The sequence below is a fragment of the Pan paniscus genome, chromosome 3 (assembly GCF_029289425.2).
Source record: "Pan paniscus chromosome 3, NHGRI_mPanPan1-v2.0_pri, whole genome shotgun sequence".
In the NCBI taxonomy this organism is placed as follows: domain Eukaryota; kingdom Metazoa; phylum Chordata; class Mammalia; order Primates; family Hominidae; genus Pan; species Pan paniscus.
This window is the reverse complement of record NC_073252.2, coordinates 161386828-161409569: the sequence shown is the minus strand read 5'-3', so window position 1 is coordinate 161409569 and position 22742 is coordinate 161386828. Positions and strand designations below refer to the sequence as shown.

Below are 22742 nucleotides of genomic sequence, written 5' to 3'. Positions count from 1 at the left end.
CACCTCCTGGGTTCAAGTGATTCTCCCTGTCTCAGCCTCCCAAGTAGCTGGGATTACAGGCGCCCGCCACCACGCCCAGCTAATTTCTTGTATTTGTAGTAGAGATGGGGTTTCGTCATGTTGGCCAGGCTGGCTTGAACTCCTGACCTTAGGCAATCCGCCTGCCTTGGCCTCCCAAAGTGCTGGGATTACAGGCATGAGTCACCACGCCCAGCCAAAAATTTTTTAAATAGAAAAAGCTTATAAAATAAGAATAGAAAGAAAGTAAATCTTTTAAACAGCTGAATAATTTATTTCTGTTTTAAGCTGTTACGACAAAAGAGTCGAAAAGTTTAAAAACATTAAATAGTTTATAAAATAAAAGTTAAAGTAAGCTAAGGTGAACTTATTACTGAAAGAAGAAAAATATTTTTTATAAATTGAGCGTATCCAAGTGTACAGTATTTATAAAGTCTAAAGTAGTGTATAGTAAGGTCCTAGGCCTTCACGTTCACTCACCCATCACTCACTGACTCATCCAGAACCACTTCCAGTTCTGTAAGCTCCATTCATGGTAAGTGCACTATACAGGTGTACTGCTTTTTAGACATATCATTACTGTACCTTTTCTATGTTTAGTTGCTCAAATACTTATCGTTGTGTTACAACTGTCCACAGTATTCAGTACAGTAACATGTTGTACAGGTTTGTAGCTTGGGACCAACAGGCTCTACCATACAGACTAGGTGTGGAGTAGGCTACACCATCAGGCTTGTGTATGTTCACTCTGTGATGTTCACACAATGATGGAATTTCTAACAAGGCATTTCTCAGAACGTATCCCTGTCATTAAGGGACGCATGGCGTGACTGTACTTCATAATGAAAAATTTTGACCAAGAAGGATAAAGGTCAAAAGATCCTGAAAGGACAAGGAGACAAAATGAAGGACAGGCATTGCAAAAGGCTCAACAGACAGTGATGAGTGTTGAGAAAAGTCAAACAAACCTACAAATGCAGGGATCTGAAAATGCAAATGATGCGGTTGAAGACACCCCCTTTCAATGGCAGATGACAGGGTAAAGTAGTTTTATCTTCTGGGAAAGTGCAGCAGAATCTCACATACCTAAATAGAATGTCTAAATACACACACTTGCATAGAGTATAGATGTATACCATAGCTGACATGAAACATGTTTTATGTACTTAAAATTCAGATAATACAATATATTCCTAGAATATCGGTGTATCTGAAGGAGGAGGGGAGCAGACAATACTTTTCTGTCCTTGCAATGACTAAGTGTATTGGGATATAAAATTAATCATAGGGTTGGCACCTGCAAGTTTATATTTCTGTAAAAATATAAATGACAGTATGTAGAAGTCTTTTGCTTACTAGGGAAACAAAATGCTACAAAAGTTGCTCCTGAAGCTGGACAGGAAGGGAACTAGACACAACTCAGTATCTACTGATAACTCATGGCATGTTTCCAAATTGTTCAGATATATAAATCTATCAAATTTATTCATGAATCTATTAATTAACTAAAGAATGAGAAAAAAAGTGAAGTAGAATTAGAAAAATATAATCTTTGTATTTTAATATTTTTATTGATTATTACAGTAGTTTGTAGTTACTAGAAATAAAATTTAAAAATAGAGAAAACATTTTAATATAAACAACTGAATAATCACTATTTAGATTTTCATGTTTCCTTATAACCTTTTTCCATGAATGTAATTTTTAAATTAAGATTTTACTGTGTTTTGAGTTATATCTCTCAATGACAGAGTTTAAACCCCATGCACAGCTTTTGGAGAATGGAAGGTATCAGAAAAAAGTCTTAGTGGTTTTGCCTAACTAGAAATTCCATTCTGTCAGGATTCTGAATAAATAAGCTTTTGTAATTTTATTTTTGTATGGCATTTTCATTTTGTTCCAGAAAATTATATTTTGTCCTATTTGAGAGGTAAATAATTGGGAAAGGGCCAGGCGTGGTGGTTCATGCCTCTAATACCAGCACTTTGGAAGGCCGAGGTGGGCAGATCACCTGAGGTCAGGAGTTTGAGACCAGCCTGGCCAACATGGCGAAACCGCGTCTCTACAAAAAAAATGCAAAAATTAGTCGGGCGTGGTAGTACATGCCTGTAATCCCAGCTACTCTGGAAACCGAGACAGGAGAATCCTTTGAACCCAGGAGGCAGAGATTGCAGTGAGCCGAGATTGCACCACTGCACTCCAGCCTAGGCGACAGAGCAAGACTCCGTCTCAAATAATAATAATAATAATAATTGGGGTAATTAAATGATGTAAGAATCATTCTGGAATCCCTACACACTGGGAAAATGTAAATTAGAAAGAGGAAGGAACCACATTTTATTAGATTGGTGCAAAAGTAATGGCAAAACTACAATTCTTTTTGCAGCAACCTAACAAATTGTATGTTTGTAATTTTACTGCTATTTTGAAAAATACCTTTTAAATATGATTATTCATTGAACTATCTCAAACCCAACAGAGTAGCAGCTCTGAGAAAGTTTGGACTACTTCCTTATCCTTTTCAAGACTACTGTCTCCATACTGAGTAACTAAGTCAAAAATCAAATTATAAGCATTATTGTTTTCAAGTGGTAATTGTGGGGACAAACAAATGCTCAGAGGTCCTGTAAATAGATGATTCTTTTTTTTTTTTTTCTTTTTTTTTTTTGAGACAGCCTCACACTGTCGCCCAGGCTGGAGTGCAGTGGTACAATCTCGGCTCACTGTAACCTCTGCCTCCCGAGTTCAAGCGATTCTCCCACCTCAGCTTCCCAAACAACTGGGATTACAGGCACATGCCACCATGCCTGGCTAATTTTTGTATTTTTAGTAGAGACAGGGTTTCACAATGTTGGCCAGGCTGGTCTTAATCTCCTGACCTTGTGATCTGCCTGCCTCGGCCTCCCAAAGTGCTGAGATTACAGGTGTGAGCCATCGGCGCCCAGCCAATAGATGACTCTTGAGCGTCTATCCTCCAGGAGCTTAATTGAAAGCTTAAAGTCAGCTTGGTCCATCCTTTACGCTCTTCCTCCATAACTCATTCCCTTTCCTTTTCCCAAACTGATGCCTAAATTCTACCAACTCTAAGTTTATAAAATATCTGTTCTCTTTTTCCATTTCATTCTCACACTATGACACTAGCTTTTGTTCTCATTGTTATTGACTTTGACTATTGTAATAGTCTCTCCCTGTTCTCCCTTTTCTTTCTTATCTAATATGCCAAATTAATCCTTCTAATAATCTTACTTTTTTATGGGCAAATAGTTTATTTATCTTTATTGTGGTTAAAAAAACACTTAACAGGAGATTTACCTTTTTAATAAATTGAAGTGTGGAGTACAGTATTTACTGTTAACTATAGGCACAGTGTTGTACAGCAGATCTCTAGAACTGAATCATCATCTTGCGTAATCAAAAATTACTCCCACTGAATAACAACTTCCCATTTTCCCCTCTCCCCAACCTTGGCAGCCACTATTCTACTCCCTGTTTCTTTGTGTTTGACTATTTTGTACATTTCATATAAGTGGTATTATGTGATATTTATCCTTCTGTGATTGGTTTATTTCATTTGGCATAATTTCCTCAAATTTCATCAATGAACAGCCAATCCTGTAGCAAATGGCAGTATTTCCTTCTTTATTTAAGGCTGAATAATATTTCATTGTGTATATATACCACATTTTTTGGAGACAGGGTCTTACTGTGTTGCCCAGGATGGAGTGCAGTGGCATGATCATAGCTCACTGCAACTGCAATCTCTCGGGCTTAGGCAATCTTCCTGCCTCAGCCTCCCAAGTAGCTGGGACTACAGGCACATGACACCACACTCTGCTAATTATTTTTTATTTTTTATTTTTAGTGAAGACAGGGTCTCACTGTGTTACCCAGGTGGGTCTCAAACTGAGCTCAAGCAGTCCTTCTGCCTTGGCCTCCCAAAGTGCTGAGTTTATAGGCATGAGCCACTCGCCGGCTTATACCATATTTTCTTTCTCTGTTGATAAGTTGATGGACATTTAGGTTGTTTCCGTAGCTTCACTCTCAAACTGAGCTCAAGCAGTCCTCCCGCCTTGGCCTCCCAAAGTGCTGAGTTTACAGGCATGAGCCACTCGCTGGCTTATACCATATTTTCTTTCTCTACTGATAAGTTGATGGACATTTAGGTTGTTTCTGTAGCTTCACTCTTGTCAATAATGCTGCAATGAACATGGGAGTTCAGATACCTATCTGAGGTCCTGATTTCAATTCTTCTGGATACTTAGACGTGGGATTGCTCGCTCATATGGTATTTCTATTTTTAATTCTTTGAAAAACCTCCACACTGTTTTCCATAGCAGCTGCACCGTTTTTATTCCTAACAGCGTACAAGGGCTCCAACTTCTTCACATCCTCAGGAGCATTTATCTTGTTTGGGTTTGGGTGTGTGTGTGTGTGTGTGTGTGTGTGTGTGTGTGTTTTGATAATAGCCATTCTGATGGGTGCGAGGTGACATTTCACTGTGACTCTGATTTGCATTTCCCTGATGATTAGTGATTTTGAACACCTTTCTATATAGCTGTTGACCATTTGTATGTCTTCTTTAGAGAAATGTCTTTTTAGCTCCTTTGCCCATTTTTTAATGTAATCTTAATTTTTTATTTAAATTATGTAGTGGGTTCCTACTCAACTAAATACAATTAAAGTTAGTTTGTGTGTGTGTTTGTGTGTGTGTGTGTGTTGGCACTGGTTGAGGGAAATACCAGGCTCTGTGTAATCTTTATTTTTCAGCATGATATCTCCCTACTAAAGTAATTAATTGTATTATTATATCACATAATAATAATGTGGTATTATTGTATATACTAAATAAATATACTAAATATATACTAAATATTGTATTTAGTTGGAGTAAGAACTTTCATGCTCTTTTCATACTTGGCCACATAATGTTACCAAATTACCCAGTCAATCCTACTTCTAAGCATTGACTGAAAACATCTTCTATGCCTAGTATATTCTACCAACATCCTTCTCCATCTGCCATAATTCTACCCCAGCTTCAATTCCAATTCCCATGCCACATCTTCCATTAAACTTTCTACCCTCCCCCGGCCCCCAATCTGAGATGATCTTTCTCTCTTTTGCATACAACAGCACTTGACATGGCACACATCCCATTTTAAATGTATCCTGTCTAATTTTGCAGTTGTCTGATGCATAAACTGTCAATATAAACTTCTTAAAGGAAAAAGACTGAGACTAATTCATCTTTATATTTACCATAGGACCTTATAAAACCTTGCATATATACATATGCAACAAATTACTTGTTGACTGAATGAATGAATGAGTGAATAAATGAATAAAAGTTGATCATTCTTCACTCAATGTGGTTGGAACTGCTGTAAAACATCAGTATTTTGTACTTACTTGCCTTTGTAGAAGAATTCATATGCAAAGGCGTATTTCTAATTCAACGCATTTTTGGTTATCTGTAAATAAAGTGCCTGCTTTGTCAATTATCCATGGCAACTTGAGACTTTCTTTGATGTAATGCTCAGCCAGATAAGATTAATGAGTGGACAAAATTGGAAGGAAGTCATGGTTGAGGATGAGCTTAGAAAAATTCAAACACCTAGCCATCACAAAAAAAGATCAGAAAATCAGTTTGAATTAAGAATTTCTGCCACATGCAGAAACGAAAAAGACTAAAAGGTTATAACTGCATAATTTTTCTGATAGCTGTTATTATGTATATACAAAAGCCTTCTCCTGTATCTGACCATATATATTTCTTTGATTATAGCTACATATTAAAGCCAAATGAGTTTTTATTATCTGTCCCTTTGTTTTGCCTTTTTACTTCAATGTATGCAGCTAACAAAAATTTAGCCTAATAACTTTAAGCACATTTGCTTAGAAATATCTCTAGTTTAATTTTGTCAGTCTTACAAATGCACCCAAAAAGACCTCAAAGCTGATATAAAATGAATATTTATGACATATGCAAATGTAGAGAAAATCATAACCTTCGGATATTCGTTCAATATATATTATCTATTTACTTATCCACAAGTCATCAAAATTGTAAGGTAGGATCTGGAAAGATAAATGGCACTGGGGAAGTCATTTCCTTTATGCAGAAATACATGGTCCTCTGAGCTAACCAATACGAGTATAGAAAGGGCAGTAAAGCGATGGTTAACAGGGAAGGGATTATCCTAAAAGATGCAATCCAACTTTTGATTTCTCCTGATTTGGAGGATTTGGACAGTCTGAGCTGATCTTAAGATTGATAGATATACTGACTGGGACTCCTAGGGGCTACACACATCAATAGAGGGAATGGGGGAATCTTAATGTGTTTCAAGAGCACATGGAGACCTCTCAGATAGTCTTCAAAGAGGCTCCGGCCCACTATGACACTGAACCACTAGGCTAGATGAGAGTAGAATCTCAGTGGGAATCCTCAGTCCCAAGCAGAATTTAAAGTCCTAGTATCAATGGCATCGAACCATCTCCAGAGGGGATGAGACACCCAAGAGAAGCAATTCCAATAGAATCTTCCCAATCCATTGCAGAATTCAATGTCTGTGAATTCAAATAAGACTTGGCCTCCTCTGCTTTCATTATTGACCAAGCAAGGTGATCATTATCTTCTTCTCCACTGTTTTCCATCAGTGTGATGTCTCGTGGTGAAAAAAAAAAAAAATGTGGCTGATTACTTGCGACTCTTGGATCAGCTCCAGGAATAGAGTTAGGAAAGCCAGGGACATTGCCATGTCATTGTCTTTGTTGTTGATCATTCCCTACAGCTCTGTGCAGATGGTCTGAGGTTTTGACCAAGTCAGTGGTGACAAATTAGGGCATGAAATTAAACTCAGGAAGTTATGCTATGTAGCAGCTTTTTTGAGTTGAAAATATTCCTTTGAGAAAACAAAACACTTTTTAAAAATCACATATGTATGAAGAACTGTCACTCATCTGCAGATGTAAAAAAGAGTACATATTCAGAATGACAAAACTTATGATTACAAAAATGGTATTATCTGTTGGTAAAATATTTTTATTCTTATGTCATGATTGTATTTTGAACTTGAGTTTTCAAGGTATTTTAAATCTCAGGCTGAATGATGGCTTAGGATATTTATCTTCGTTTCTGTTAAGGAAACCTTAGAAATCTGGCTTATAATGCCTTTTTGTTTAAAGTCCAAAATTGCTTGCTGCCTCCATGTCAATAAGAGTAGCTGGAAACAGCTGTTAGTCTGAATGATATTAACTACTGTCCATCTTGTTCTCTATTTATGAAGTATGTTACTTCTCCTTTCCACTGCAGATCAGTTTGCTTGACTTCCTCTGCTGCTCAGATAGGGTATAAAATTGTTACACCTCAATTCAGTTCCTCAAATGCAAATTAAAGAGTTCATGGTATATAAAAGGATCACAATTTCTCACTTTCACTGTAAGTGAATTTTCCCGAAACATAAACAAAACACTGGTCATTGGTAACAACTTCTGAGAATTGCCATATGATCTGACTAAGCTGGCTTTTTTTGGTCTGTGCTCTGTAAATGTTTAAATAGAAGCTTAATGAAAGCCAGTCCATTATGGTCTAGTGCTTTGCCATCTTTAGCCTGACTTCTTAACATTCTCATAACTTAAATTACTCTGAATATCAATACAAATCCACAAAAAGATCCTGCCCCCACAAAATTATTAAACATGAATTTATTCAGCTCATAATTCCAGAACTTGTGTAAATGAAACAGTTAACAAACAGCAGAGACTGTATCTGTGTGGTATAGGCTTTAAGAGCAATGACAGCTCAAAAAATAGGAGAGAGCATTGTAGGGAAGGAAAAACTAGGGGCTGTGTAATTAGGGATGTGAGTCTGAAATTTAGATGCGTCTTAATTTAGATGAGGCATTATTAAAAGAGGGAAGGTATCAAAGGTATGAAGAACATACTTGAGGAAATTCTCAAAGACAGACTTTAATATAGAGAATGCAATACACTCAGGAAATAATCATCTGACCATTAATTTTAATAAATACTACTTTTAGTAGACTGTTATGCAGTAAAATGGGACAATAGTGGTCATAGACTGTTAATAAGGATTAAATTAAGTGATCAATTAAGTGACAATAATTATCATGAAATAATTATTAATAATTATTGTCACTTAATTGATCACTTACTTTAATTCTTCCTAATAGTCTATCACCACTATTCTCCCATTTTACTGATGACGAACTTGAAACACAAGAGATTAAGTAATTTAACACGTATAGATGGGCGGAACTACAAATATAATGCTGATTGTATTTTCAATAGCCACACCAGTGTTTCCCAACATTTTTTACAACACGCAGAATATGATAACATTTGTGAGTCAACCAGGGTGAATGGACAACACACCCAAGACCTCAAAACTGCCCTCTAAGCTAACAGGAATCAAGATCTTGGCACAGCAATAACTTATTTGTGGCAAAACCCACAGCTTATTAGCTGTTAAACTCTGTACGATGCCACTGTGGTTGTATGTCAGAGATTCGTGGAAAATATGCCTGAATAGGTAAGGTAAACTCAAATTGTACAAGCTCATATGAAAAGAAGGTGAAGCAATTTGGGTTTATATGATTGGTGATAGAGTTCTTGAAGAGTGGCAGTATATTAAGAGGATCTAAATAACCGCATATCTTAAGAATGATTTCCTGATGGAAGGAACACAGTCTTAAAGATACTTTGTGTGTCTGTTGACAATTCAAAGCCACTAGAGAAATTGCTGTGGGGATGAAAAGGAAGAAGATATGAAAGACACTGAGATGTCTGATTTTCTTTGCATATAGCAAAAACCAAGAAACTGTGCGGGAATGAAATGACTATTGAGTGAAAGAGTTTAATAATTCCAGCGTTGCATAACACTATGGCCCTCACAAAGATTTTTTTTTTTTTTAGTGATGAGTTTAAAAAAAAACTTATGAAGAAAAAAATATGATTCTACCAGTGCCAGGAAACCTTGGCAAAGGATGGGGGCAGGGAGCACTAAAGACCATTTTAAGATATGTAAGACCAAAAAACACCCTACTTTACTTAAAACTCAAACATTAAGGCAAGAGATGTGAAGCATACACACACACACACACACACACCAAAATCTAAAATTTAATTTGCTGCATAGCGTTATGTGGTCTGCTATTCACAGATAGATAGAAATAATGTAAAAGTAAGAGTTTATTCAGTCATAAATGGTAAAAGTCTCAACATATGCTGACTGGATTGCAAGCAGACTGGTAAAATACTAAAATGCCAGTAAAATCTGTGAATTCAGCTTGTATGTAGCTGTCACTAGGTGACAGATACCAGTGTGGATCACCAATAATTTTATAGAATCATTCAGTTCCCAGGCCCCAACTTCCCATCAGGTAAAAATGTACCAAAATTACAAATATTTTGCAGTGCAATGTTATTACATTATTGAAATCAGCTTCTCTACACAATTATTCTGCTGGAAAGGCGTATTTATGTTTTCATTACTGTTTCCATTTATAATTCAGTGATTGTGATTTGTGTGAAGTATATCAATTTAGGAATTATTTAATTCTTTCTTTAATGGCACTATCACATTATTTTTTATTTCTAGTAGATATTTGAAGTTGACATTTAGCTTTTAAATTCATTTAGAACAATCTCAACATGGTTTGAAAAGACTCTTGAGGTCCAACTTGAGCCAGATAATTTGGAAAAATTTCAAAATGCTAAAAATATGTAAAAATAAATCATGTGAAATGGGAATGAAAAATGAACCAAGTTTTTGATTTTTCCTATGGGAAATAACCTTAATTTTATGAGAAAATGATGTTGTTAGTGGTGCTTCAGGTAGTAGTTTTAGCAGAAATTTTTAAAAAGGACTTTATGAGACATAAGAAGCTGGACGATAGTAAACTGGTCAGGTCACTTTGAACTCAGTAATCAGCAAGGTCTTTGTTTAAAGCAGTTTATGAATAAATTACTTTTTCAATGTCAATGAAAAAATCAGAGCTGCAAAATCTTTTTGGTACCTATAGAGCATTTGACACAATCTTTTTTTAGTGATGAATTTATCTGATAGCATTACCTGCAGTTTTTTTATTTTTTCAAATAAGAAATTTTGTTCATGGAAGCAACAGGAATTAATGCCAGGCCAAGTGGGGTTTTCATTTTTATTGTGTGTTTCTCTGTGTACCTTTACTTCAGTTTTATTGTTAATTGCAGAGGTTAGAGTGATTTATTTTATAAAATTTGTTTTTATTATTGTCAGTAATATTCATACATTGTCTTTAACTCAGAATCACGTGTGTACTTTAAGACAGAGATCTATGAACATTTTCTGAAAGGGTCAGATTGTAAATATTGAATTGAATCATTTACCAGATAGTAAATGTTTTAGTTTCTGCAGCCAGATGGTCTCTGCAGCAACTACTCAACTCTGCTGTTACTCTGCAAACACAGCTCTAAACAATACATAAACCAGTGGGTGAGACTGTGTTCCCATAAGACTTTATTGATTAAAAATATTCAGTGGACAGAATTGGGTCTTAGTTTACTGACCCCCGGTTGAAGAGATTTTCTTTTTGTGGAGGCAGGAGATGGATGTCCAAGGAGTTAAGAAATATCAAACTCTTATTGTCTATAATTTATTAGATTTTAGTGGCTCCAAAAATAAATATTACAACTTAATTAGGTGTTAGAGAAGCCTCTATTTACTTTTCCTGGCTGCTTTTGTAATAAGTCATATTCTGTTGACTGAATTCAATTCTATTCAATTTACATCTACTGAGCATCTATGCTATGACACTAAACTGGCAACAAGCATGATACAAAGTGTAACAAGTCCAGTTTCTGAGGCCTAGGTTTGGAGAGAAGCTATTTCAGGTTTTTATATTAAAAATAGGCACTCAGATAATTTTTAATTTTCCCTTAACATATTGGCCCTTCATATGTGGTGCTATACCCAATGTGGCTGCTTCCTAAGTCAGTTCAGGGGGAAGGGGACATTAATACGGACCTTCCCTGTGTTCTCATCCCAGCACTTCCACCCCGGGACTTTAGATGGCAGTGTTCCTTTTTGTTCACTTTATTTTTACTTAAGAAATTCATTCAAAACCCTGGTGTAGTCTGCCATACTGTTTTACTTTGAGGTCTCTGGCAATGTTGGGTTTCAGTTCCTGTATCTTTCTGCACTATCTGAGTGAGCAGCCATTTCATTTCCCCTGGGGAGAGAGCAGATATATCTGTATCTATATATACTTTATACACTTTAAAGGAAAGAACAGTAGCAGTGATTCATACATTCTTCCAGCCTGCCATTGTGACTCAGCTCAAAAAGTAATTATGTAGATTTTTTTAAAAAGTTTAAATGTTACATTGCACATTTATGTTGCATTTTGTAAAATTTTGTTTTAGATTCAGGAGCTTCCTGTGAAGGTTTGTTACATGGGTGTATTGCATGCTGCTGAGGTTTGGGCTTCTAAAGTTCCCATCACCTAAGCAGTGAACAAAGGACTTCATAGGTAGTTTTTCAAACTTTACTTCCCACCACCCTCCCTGCTTCAACAATCTCCAGTGTTTATTGTTTCCATCTTTGTGTCCCTCTGTACACAATATTTAGCTCCTACTTATAAGTGAGAATATGCAGTATTTGTTTTTCTGCTTCTGTGTTAATTCACTTAGGATAAGGGCCTCCAGCCGTATCCATGTTGCTGCAAGAGACATGATTTCATCCTTTTTATGGCTGCATAGTATTCCATGGTGTAAATGTGCCACATTTTCTTTATGCAATCCACCACTGATGGGCATCTGGATTGGTTCTATGTCTTTGCCATGGTGAATAGTGCTGCAGTAAACATATGAGTGTATATATTTAACAGATTTAAAGCAACATTTCTAATGAAATTTATTAGCCATGTCTAACTGCTGGTTACATCATTCAGATTATTAAAGGGCTGAGATTTGAATTCACCAGCTAAAGTTATGGGAGACTTGTCTCATCCAAAGAGAAAAATAAATTACTTTTTAAAATCTGAATATGAGATAAAATGACTTCAGACCACAAATCTGTGAAACTAGAATTCATAGTAGTTCAGAAACAAATTCAACTCAATTCGTTGGTAGATGTATTTATTAGCATTTTTAAACAATAGGATTTTCTGTACTCAAATTTTATGTAACCAGTGATTTTTGTGATATTTTTAGACGATGATGATTATTGACAGTTTAGACCATTTGTTGTAACCAAATAGGTGTGCTTCTTCCTAAGAACATATCTGTAATATTTTCAAGCTAAGACTTCTCGTATTAACTTTATTCCTTCATTATACTTTAAAATTTTTGAGAAATTTTCCACATTGGTAAGATACCATATTTAATAAATTACATGCCATGGTCTGATATTATCAAAGTAACACAATAAAGTTTATCAAATGATAATATTCCTTAGAATACTTAAAACTCATAACTTTTATATATGAAAGCCCATAGATAGTATCCTATTAAATAGATTAAATTGGGGACATAGCACGATAGTGGTGCTATTAAAATTGACTTCCATGTATGAATGAAATGACAGTGCATTGTTGATGTGCTGGTGTGTAAGGCACAACTTATTACATGATTTGAGTCCAGCAATGACCATAAAAGTAAAAGTCAATTAATATAGGTTGAGTATTCCTTTTCCAAAATGGTTGGTGCTAGAAGTGTTTCCAATTTCAATTTTGGGAGGATTTTGGAATATTTGCACATACATAATGAGATATTTTGGGTAGGACTAGAAGTGTGTTGGATTGGGGACTTTTTTTTTGATTTGGCAATATTTGCACATACATAATGAGATATCCTGGAGATTCAACCCAGTCTAAACACAGAATTCATTTATGTTTCATATACGCTTTGTACACATAACCTGAAGGTAATTTTACTTTTCCCTTCAAGATAGTGAATAAACTTTGGGTTGTGCACCTATGTTTTGACTAAATGGAATTTTCTACTCACAGCATTATGTTGGTGCTCAAAAAGTTTTGGATTTTGGAGCATTTCAGATTTAGGATTTTCAGGTTAGGAATGCTCAATCTGTATTGATCATAGATTTGGTTCTAGCATCAAAGTTGGAGTAAAATGTCCATGTGTTCTAAATCTTAGGTTGCGGTTTATAATAGCCCTAGTATAAGCAAGGGCAGAAATAACACAGGCGAGAAATGTTCTCTGGGAGATCTCATACTGGCTGCTGTGTCTTTCTGCAGAATCTGTCACTGCGAAGGGGATGAAGAGAGCCCCCTCATCACACCCTGTCGCTGCACTGGGACACTGCGCTTTGTCCACCAGTCCTGCCTCCACCAGTGGATAAAGAGCTCAGATACACGCTGCTGTGAGCTCTGCAAGTATGACTTCATAATGGAGACCAAGCTCAAACCCCTCCGGAAGGTACAGTATCCATAGGAATTGGTTTGGGAGGGACCATTTGCAAAGCAGACTTGTTTTAGAAATCTATTTCCTTTGCCAATAAGATTCTCCTAATATGCTAATATCCATTAAGGGTATGTGTCTTGTGTTGAGCTCAGTGCACAAAATTCATCTAAGTGTTTGCAGATAATCCTTCCTTTCTTCTATGTTTTATATTCTAGAGCTTCTGATTGATATATTACTTTCAATGCTTTTCTAAAAGTCAGTGTGTGCACGTAATAGATATAAACATATATATGTATATGCATGCAAAATGCACTTGTAATTCAATGTAATTGAATTGATGAGAACTGTGATAGCATTGTGCTTACGGAAGCCAGTTCTCAAGGTTACATGATACATTGCCTTAAACAACATCAACTCATCAAATTTCTTACAAGTTATTTATTAGGTAATAGAAGAGAAGGATTTCTTCTATAAAGTGTGTACTATTTATGTTTGCTTTTATTTGGGAATTGGTTTAGTGGCTCATGTGTAATTAGAGTAGGTAGAAATAAAAAGTACTATTTTCCATATTGTGCATCAGGCTGTAAGAGAGAGGTAAGTGTATTTTGTATCTGTAATGTTTGTCTTCAAATTCCTCATTTATGTTATATTTTTCTGAAGAAGAAAGGTAAGACTGTGAGTCAGATACAAAGTTAGTGTCTCACTCAAAGCCACTGAAGAACAGCTTGTAAACAATACAAACAAGGACAATGAACTTATACAATTCATGTTTGATAGCTGGACTTCTGGATTTTAGCATGTAACTTATTTATCTTTTTGCCTAACTGTAGCCTTACATATATGGCTGCCTCAGTTTCCAAGGGAGAGTATGAAGACCACAGTTTAAATAATGAATCATCCCAGAGTTGCTCTTTTTATTTAAATTGAATGCAAAGCAAAAGTTATAGGACATTGCCTGGAAAGAAACACAACGAGTTCCAGAATGAGCAGAGTTGAAATGCAAATAAGAATATTCTAGCACATATCTGATTGCTGGCTGACCATTGCAATTCTTCATTAATTCTGTAAATTGTGGAGAGAGAGAATCACATTCCTTGCTTTTGTGGTAGCCTCAATTTTTAAAATCTGCAAATGGTTTATAGCTATCAAAAATAATGCATAAAATTCCTTTAGGATATGTGTGGTTTTTTTTTAACAATGGGGTAACCTGAGTGCTGCAGGGTAACCCTGTTTTTCTAGGGCCCAGAGGTGTCAATGCCAGAAATAGAAATGGACCCTGATTCCTTGTCCTTTGCTTCATCCGCTGGACAGATGCTGAGCATTGTCTGCAGTAGTTAAATGGCACATTGTACTCCACGATTTTCCAAATGTTTTTTCTTAGATCTCAGGGAACTACAAATTATTTCATAGAGTCTATATATTTCTTCATTTTTTTTCTCATGCTAAATTTACATAAAATTTTCATTTCAACTTTGTCAAATACAGTATTTTAATTTGAGGGCCACGATCTAGGATAATAACATATTCTAATTTTCTCTTCTTTACCGTATCTATCACCACTACTCATTTTTGTTTAATTAAAAAACATGATGCTGAGAAGAAACTTGAAAAGTCTTTTTATTCCACCGCCAGCTTTTGTAGTATCTAGTATACCCTGTCAATACAACTTTCATCCTTTGTTAATATTCCATTCTCGATAATTTACAACTCTCTTAGGAAATCTTATTTTTTTCCTCAACAAACACACTTATAAACCAGAGAAAGGCAGCAAATATGTCTATCTTTTTAAATATTCATGATAATGGACCAGGCACAGTGGCTTAATACCTGGCATCTCAGCACTTTGGGAGGCTGAGGCAGGAGTAACCCTTGAGCCCAGGAGTTTGAGACCAACCTGGGCAACAAAGTGAAATCTTGTCTCTACAAAAAAGTTAAAAAAAAAAAAAATTTAACCTGGCATGGTAGCACACACCTGTAGTTCCAGCTACTCAAGAGGCTGAGGAAGGAGGATCCTTTGAGCCTAGGATTTCAAGGTTCCGGTGAGCTTTGATTGCACCACTGCAGTCAAGCCTGAGTGACAGAGCCATACTTTGTCTCCAAAGAAAAAAAAAAAAAAAAAACACAAAAAACAAAAATTCATGATAATGAATGTGTCACGGCAACCTAGTGGGCACCTATGTACCTACTATCTGTTGATGAATATCCTAGTTTCTTCTAAAAATATCTTCTTTGATCAATTTGAATAAATTGAATACTTTTCTTTTATTGATTATTAATATATCAATATATTAAGCATTGATGAAGGACAGAATTTCTACATTCTTTATTTTTAATAGCACTTATATATGTATAGGGGTGTTGGAATCTGATCCAGAGGTTGCTTCCCCAGCACCCACAGATGTGTTTTATTTGAGCCATGGGGCTTAAAATTATCATTTTAGTTGCCAACATTTAAACATGTAATTATTTCATGTGCAACTCCATCCATGTGAATTTGTTTGAAAAATCACAGTATCTGGCTTTACTGGAACCACATTCCCATATGACAACAACCAGTGGAGCCAAGTGGTATCTAGCCACTTTAAAAAGGGACTTGCTTTCAAATTCGTCACAGATCTCAGCCTTCCCTCTCTTTCTGATCTTGAGTCCTTGTGCCATATCCACTCATCTGTGTACCTCTGTGGCACTTGTGTAGGGATCTGAATCTTCAACTTCTTTTCTAACACATGAGTCCTAGACATGAGGAACATGCATTCAGTTCCTCCCTCCATGATGCATAGGCTTTAAAAACCTAGAGAAAGTATTCCAACGTCTCACTTTCTCCTTTAAAAATATGAGGCACTGGAATAATACTTAAGAGGCAGTAATCATAATGATGACCTTCTCAGTCATCAACCTGAGTCATCACATTCTGAGGTGACACAAACTATACAGATATGAGGCATTTTAAAACTGTTCTAGTTGGGCTATTTTGATGGCACTAAGATTCATAAACAGTTTTTTTTTTGTAGTTTTTAAACAGTTATAGAGAATGCTAGCTATAGCATTTGGTTAGAATATATTTGAAGTACATCCAATTAATTGCCTTCAACTTGGTAATTCCATTACAGTTTATAACATTCTAAAGAACAACCCACATGAAACAATTAACTTAGCTAATGATGTTGAATTTCTCCCATTAGCCAATGCAGGCAGGAGATTCTGTTTAGATGAAATGACTTCTTAAAGTAGAAAGGTACAATTCTGCATAGAAAGGTGCAAATCTTCATAGACAAACCTTGGGGCTTAATGGTTAGTTTCTAAAGATATCAGCAAAATGTTACCTCATTAATTGCAACTCTTACTCCACCAAAATCTAGTTAGTAAATTCATCAAGGTATCTTAATGTTTCCAGAAGACAATCTTTAAAGTGAAAATAAAATCAAGCGCTTATCCAAGGAAAAGTAATTTTCATCATCTTTAAGTCAGTAGCCCAGCTACCTTTGGAACACTCAATAAAAGTCTCATTAATCTGCTAAGTTAACCAAGGTCAGAAATAATTCTGAGGGCCCAGAAAAGTCAAAATGTCACACATAAAGAAAGCATAGTGACTACTCAGTGCAATTGGAAATGCACTCAAGATCAGCTAGGAAGCATAAACTAATTTCCTATTCTGAAGCTGAAGAATTGCATGGAGTTCAGATTTGAGTTACTCCTGACGGGCGAAACCAACTGTTAAATATGAAACCAAGTTTATGAGGATAGCAAATACTACTGACAACTATCTATCTCCCCTAATATATTTTTTCTGTAATACTCCATATAGAAACTATTTGACAAATGTACAATACAGGATATGTAACTCCATGCATCTTTTTGTCCCTTGCCTCATTTGTACAAATAAAATAATGAATAAATTATCTTTGCTTTAGTAATGCTTATGTTGAGCCATATGCACTAACCATTTTTGTAGATCAAAAATAGTGAAAATTGGAAAGTTCATAGAATATAAGTTCTGTGTGAATTAACTGTCAAATGAAAAAGAGTAGTCATCTTGGTATTTCTACTTTTCCACTATAATTATTTACAGTGCTGTAGTTCACATGCCTATTTTTAAAAATGAAGAACTGTCTTTAACAAACACTGTTAATTCCTTCCTTGCCTTAATTTGATGTAGCATTCATCTTTCAAAAGAGCCAAGCGCTGGTGCAAGTTACCATAGCAGGTTAACTGCCCCAAACTTGTTATTGATTATTTGATGATCTGGATGTCTTATCATTAATAGCCTTAAAATTGAAGAGGAAAAGGGATAAGGCCAGATTCCTAGCTAGAATCTTCCTGCACCCTTTGAATGATGTTGCCTAATGACAAAAATAAATTCAAAATGCATAATTTTCTTACCATTAAGGGGAATTTGCTATTTCACTGATATGACCACCACATACTGAATTCCTTCTGTGGGCCAAATATTTAGCATATATCATTTAACTAATTCAATTTTCATTATAATCCCATTTTATGTAGGCATATCAAGACCCTTTTGCAGAGGAGAAAAATAAAATATCATATCAAACTCACTCAATATCACACAATTCAAAGCTCCCTGATTCTAAAGCATGTGCTCATTGCACTGTGCCACTCTACCACCAAAGAGCTGAGACATTCTCTCTTTAAACATTAAAACTTTAATTCTTACTTAAATCATTCCTGATGGAAATCTTTTAAAACAAGTCATTCTAAAACAAAAATTTTTCTGAAGTCTTCTTTCTTAAACAATAATATTTTACCCAATATATTTTCCTAATACCTCAAGTATATCATTATATGCACACCAATTATTTTTCAGGCTGAAAACTTTAACAACTTCTATATCTTGAAATACATATAAGGCTGTTTATCTTCATTCTGCTTTCTACATCCTGCTATGTTATAAAAGCCTTTCTATCTGGGTTTGTTGTTTCTCTTTGTTCTCTGTTCTCAGAGCATCAGCTGTCATTTCTGTTTCTCCAATAGTCCTTATTCAACATTTAATGTAGCTACTCCTTTTCTGCTTTAAACAACATCAACACCAAAAGAGTTAGGGCTTATAAAAATGTGTCTACAGGGCCAGGTGCGATGGCTCACACCTGTAATCCCAGCACTTTGGGAGGCCGAGGCGAGCGGATCACGAGGTCAGGAGACCAAGACCAGCCTGGCCACCATGGTGAAACCCCATCTTTACTAAAAATACAAAAAATTACCTGGGTGTGGTGGTGAGTGGCTGTAATCCCAGCTACTTGGGAGGCTGAGGCAGGAAAATCGGTTGAACCTGGGAGGTGGAGGTTGCAGTGAGCCAAGATCACGCCATTGCACTGCAGCCTGGGTGACAGAGCAAGACTCCATCTCAAATAAATAAATAAATAAATAAATAATAAATAAGGATCTACAAAAGACAATTCTGGATGAACTTCTGTTCTTTTGATCATTGGCAAGAGTTTTAGTGCACATGGACATTCTGAAATCATTCTGGGATGCAAGATTTGTTCAACATACACAAATCAGTAAATTTGATTCACCACATAGACAAAGTTAAAAACAAAAACCATATGGTCATCTCAATAGATGCAGAAAAAGCTTTCAATGAAGGAAGCTTTTCAATGAAGTCCAGCATTCCTTCATGATAAAAACCCTCAACAAACTAGTCTTAAAAGGGACATATCTCAAAATAATAAGAGCCATCTACATCTAAAGAGCCCTACAAACCCACAGTCAACATCATACTTAATGGACAAAAGCTGGACGCAGTCTGCTTGAGAACTGGAGCAAGAAAAGGATGCTTACTCTCACCGCTCCTATTCAACATAGTACTGGAAGTGATAGCCATAGCAATCAGGCAAGATCACGTCAAGGAGAACTAAACACCACTGCTCAATGAAATAAAAGAGGATACAAACAAATGGAAGAACATTCCATGCTCATGGGTAGGAAGAATCAATATTGTGAAAATGGCCACACTGCCCAAGGTAATTTATAGATTCAATGCCATCCCCATCAAGCTACCAATGACTTTCTTCACAGAATTGGAAAAAACTACTTTAAAGTTCATATAGAACCAAAAAAGAGCCCGCATCGCCAAGTCAATCCTAAGCCAAAAGAACAAAGCTGGAGGCATCACACTACCTGACTTCAAACTATACTACAAGGCTACAGTAACCAAAACAGCATGGTACTGGTACCAAAACAGAGATATAGATCAATGGAACAGAACAGAGCCCTCAGAAATAACGCCGCATATCTACAACTATCTGATCTTTGACAAACGTGAGAAAAACAAGTAATGGGGAAAGGATTCCCTATTTAATCAATGGTGCTGGGAAAACTGGCTAGCCATATGTAGAAAGCTGAAACTGGATCCCTTCCTTACACCTTATACAAAAATCAATTCAAGATGGATTAAAGACTTAAACGTTACACCTAAAACCATAAAAACCCTAGAAGAAAACCTAGACATTACCATTCAGGACATAGGCACGGGCAAGGACTTCATGTCTAAAACACCAAAAGCAATGGCAACAAAAGCCAAAATTGACAAATGGGATCTAATTAAACTAAAGAGCTTCTGCAAAGCAAAAGAAACTACCATCAGAGTGAACAGGCAACCCACAAAAGTGGGAGAAAATTTTCGCAACCTAATCATCTGACAAAGGGCTAATATCCAGAATCTACAATGAACTCAAACAAATTTACAAGGAAAAAACAAACAACCCCATCAAAAAGTGGGCAAAGGACATGAACAGACACTTCTCAAAAGAAGACGTTTACGCAGCCAAAAAACACATGAAAAAATGCTCATCATCACTGGCCATCAGAGAAATGCAAATCAAAACCACAATGAGATATCATCTCACACCAGTTAGAATGGCAATCATTAAAAAGTCAGGAAACAACAGGTGGTGGAGAGAATGTGGAGAAATAGGAACACTTTTACACTGTTGGGACTGTAAACTAGTTCAACCATTGTGGAAGTCAGTGTGGCGATTCCTCAGGGATCTAGAACTAGAAATACCATTTGACCCAGCCATCCCATTACTGGGTATATACCCAAAGGACTATAAATCATGCTGCTATAAAGACACATGCACACGTATGTTTATTGCGGCACTATTCACAATAGCAAAGACTTGGGACCAACCCAAATGTCCAACAATGATAGACTGGATTAAGAAAATGTGGCACATATACACCATGGAATACTATGCAGCCATAAAAAATGATGAGCTCATGTCCTTTGTGGGGACATGGATGAAGTTGGAAATCATCATTCTCAGTAAACTATCGCAAGAACAAAAAACCAAACACCGCATATTCTCACTCATAGGTGGGAATTGAACAATGAGATCACATGGACACAGGAAGGGTAACATCACACTCTGGGGACTGTTTTGGGGTGGGGGGAGGGGGGAGGGATAGCATTGGGAGATACACCTAATGCTAGATGACGAGTTAGTGGGTGCAGCGCACCAGCATGTCACATGTATACATATGTAACTAACCTGCACATTGTGCACATGTACCCTAAAACTTAAAGTATAATAATAATAATAATAAAAGAAATAAAAAGCATCCAAATAGGAAAGGAAGAAGTCAAACTATCTCTCTTTGCTGACAAAATAATTCTAGACCTAGAAAACTCTAATGACTATCAAAAGGCCTCCTGAAACTAATAAACAACTTCAGTAAAGTGTCAGGATACAAAATCAGTGTAGCAAAATAAGTAACATTTCTAACATGCAAGTGTGAGATTATCAACATTATAAGAAGACAGATAGCTGAGAGATTTAATCTCTCCCAAGTCAGCCTCCTGACCTCCTATTTTTCTCTGAATGGCACCATCAGGTAGCTTCTCTTCTGTTGTTTCTCACATGAACACACCACTCATAGCCTAATTATTCCAATGTTATTATCTTTCACATGAGTATTTATTTCAAACTAGACAGCCACAGATAGAGGAGAACTGTGACATACATAGCATGAGAGATTCTAAAATATGTGGGAAATGTAGGGCAGGAGGTAGACAGATGTGCCCTTCCCATGGCACAAAGACCCCTATACTTAGGGAATGATAAGTATTTTAAAATCATTTTTAAACCAAAATATAAGGAGCATAGCTTAATAAAAAGAAGAAATAATTTCAACACTAAAGGAAAGAGTACTTCTGACTAGGAGGCCAGAAGGTTGGGTTTTAATTCTGGTTCTGCACTTAACCACTTTGAGTCTTGTGTCAGTTTCTTCATCTGTAAAACAAGGAGACTGGTAGCATATCTTTAAAGTTTCTTCCAACTTAAAATCCTGTGATTTTGTGAAAAGCAAGTGAAGAATCAATTTATTTAAAAAAAAAAAAGGAAGAAAGAAAGAGACCTAACATTCAAATGCATTTTAAACATTCAGAAGAATTTTTAAAAGACATAAAGAAAATCCTTCATATCTACAGTAGCCCTTAAGTGATGCAGGATAGGATGCTGAATAAGAAGGGGAGTCCAAGACGTAAGCGATAAAGAAACAGCCTGTGTCTGAATCTTTCTCATTACCCTTCAAAGCAAACCATGGTGAGAAAAGCAAGAAGGACTCTCTCTATATTTTTTTAAATTTAAAAAGTAGGATGAAAATAGTCAAGTTAGAACAGGGAAGAAAATAGAAGAGAGAAAACGAAAATGTTTGAGGGCAGTTAGCATTTAGGAAGCATCCTGAAAAGTGACTGGAAGCCAGATATAAGTACCTTCGCTACACTTATTTTCTCCTTATAAGTTGTTGGCAAGTGAGTAAAGGCTAAAATAAAGCAAAAGCAAGTGACAGCAAAGCTCTTCTGCAGCCCTGAGGCATACATGAAAGACTTTTGACCCTAAGAAAAGAGGCTGGATGGGCTGAAAGCCATTTTCAACTTGGCACAGTGAAAAAACAAACAGACAAACAAAAAACCCCAGTGTAGATTTGAAGTCTGAGCAAATCAGTTTAGTTAACCTAAGAAATATAACTCTATTTTCTTAAAGGCTAGGTTTTCTGTAAATGTTAGTTCAATACAAAAAACTGATATTTTGAAGGAGTATTTTTATCAATAAACAAAGTTAACAAATTTTGGAGCTAGATCCTTTTCTGCGTCTAGGGAATGTATTATTTCCCAAAAGATTGCTGAGAAGAGAGGACTCTGTTCATATAGAAGACCACACAACAGGCAGCTAGGTCTGAAAGACCACACTGAGAGGGCTCCAGTAACATCCACTTACGATTCATCATTTTTACCTTCATTCAGTAAACAAATATTTACTGAGCACCTGCCGTGTGGCCAG

General features: G+C 36.1%; 1 protein-coding gene across 8 annotated transcripts in view; it reads left to right on the top strand.

Moving 5' to 3' along the window:
- MARCHF1 (membrane associated ring-CH-type finger 1) overlaps positions 1-22742 on the top strand; it is an 852478-nt gene that overhangs the window by 783347 nt on the left and 46389 nt on the right. For all 8 annotated transcript variants that reach the window (XM_055111978.2, XM_055111976.2, XM_024928548.4 and 5 more), the window contains one exon: positions 13275-13455. In XM_055111978.2, the coding sequence (XP_054967953.1) occupies positions 13275-13455 (181 nt within the window). The remainder of the gene's footprint in view (positions 1-13274; positions 13456-22742) is intronic.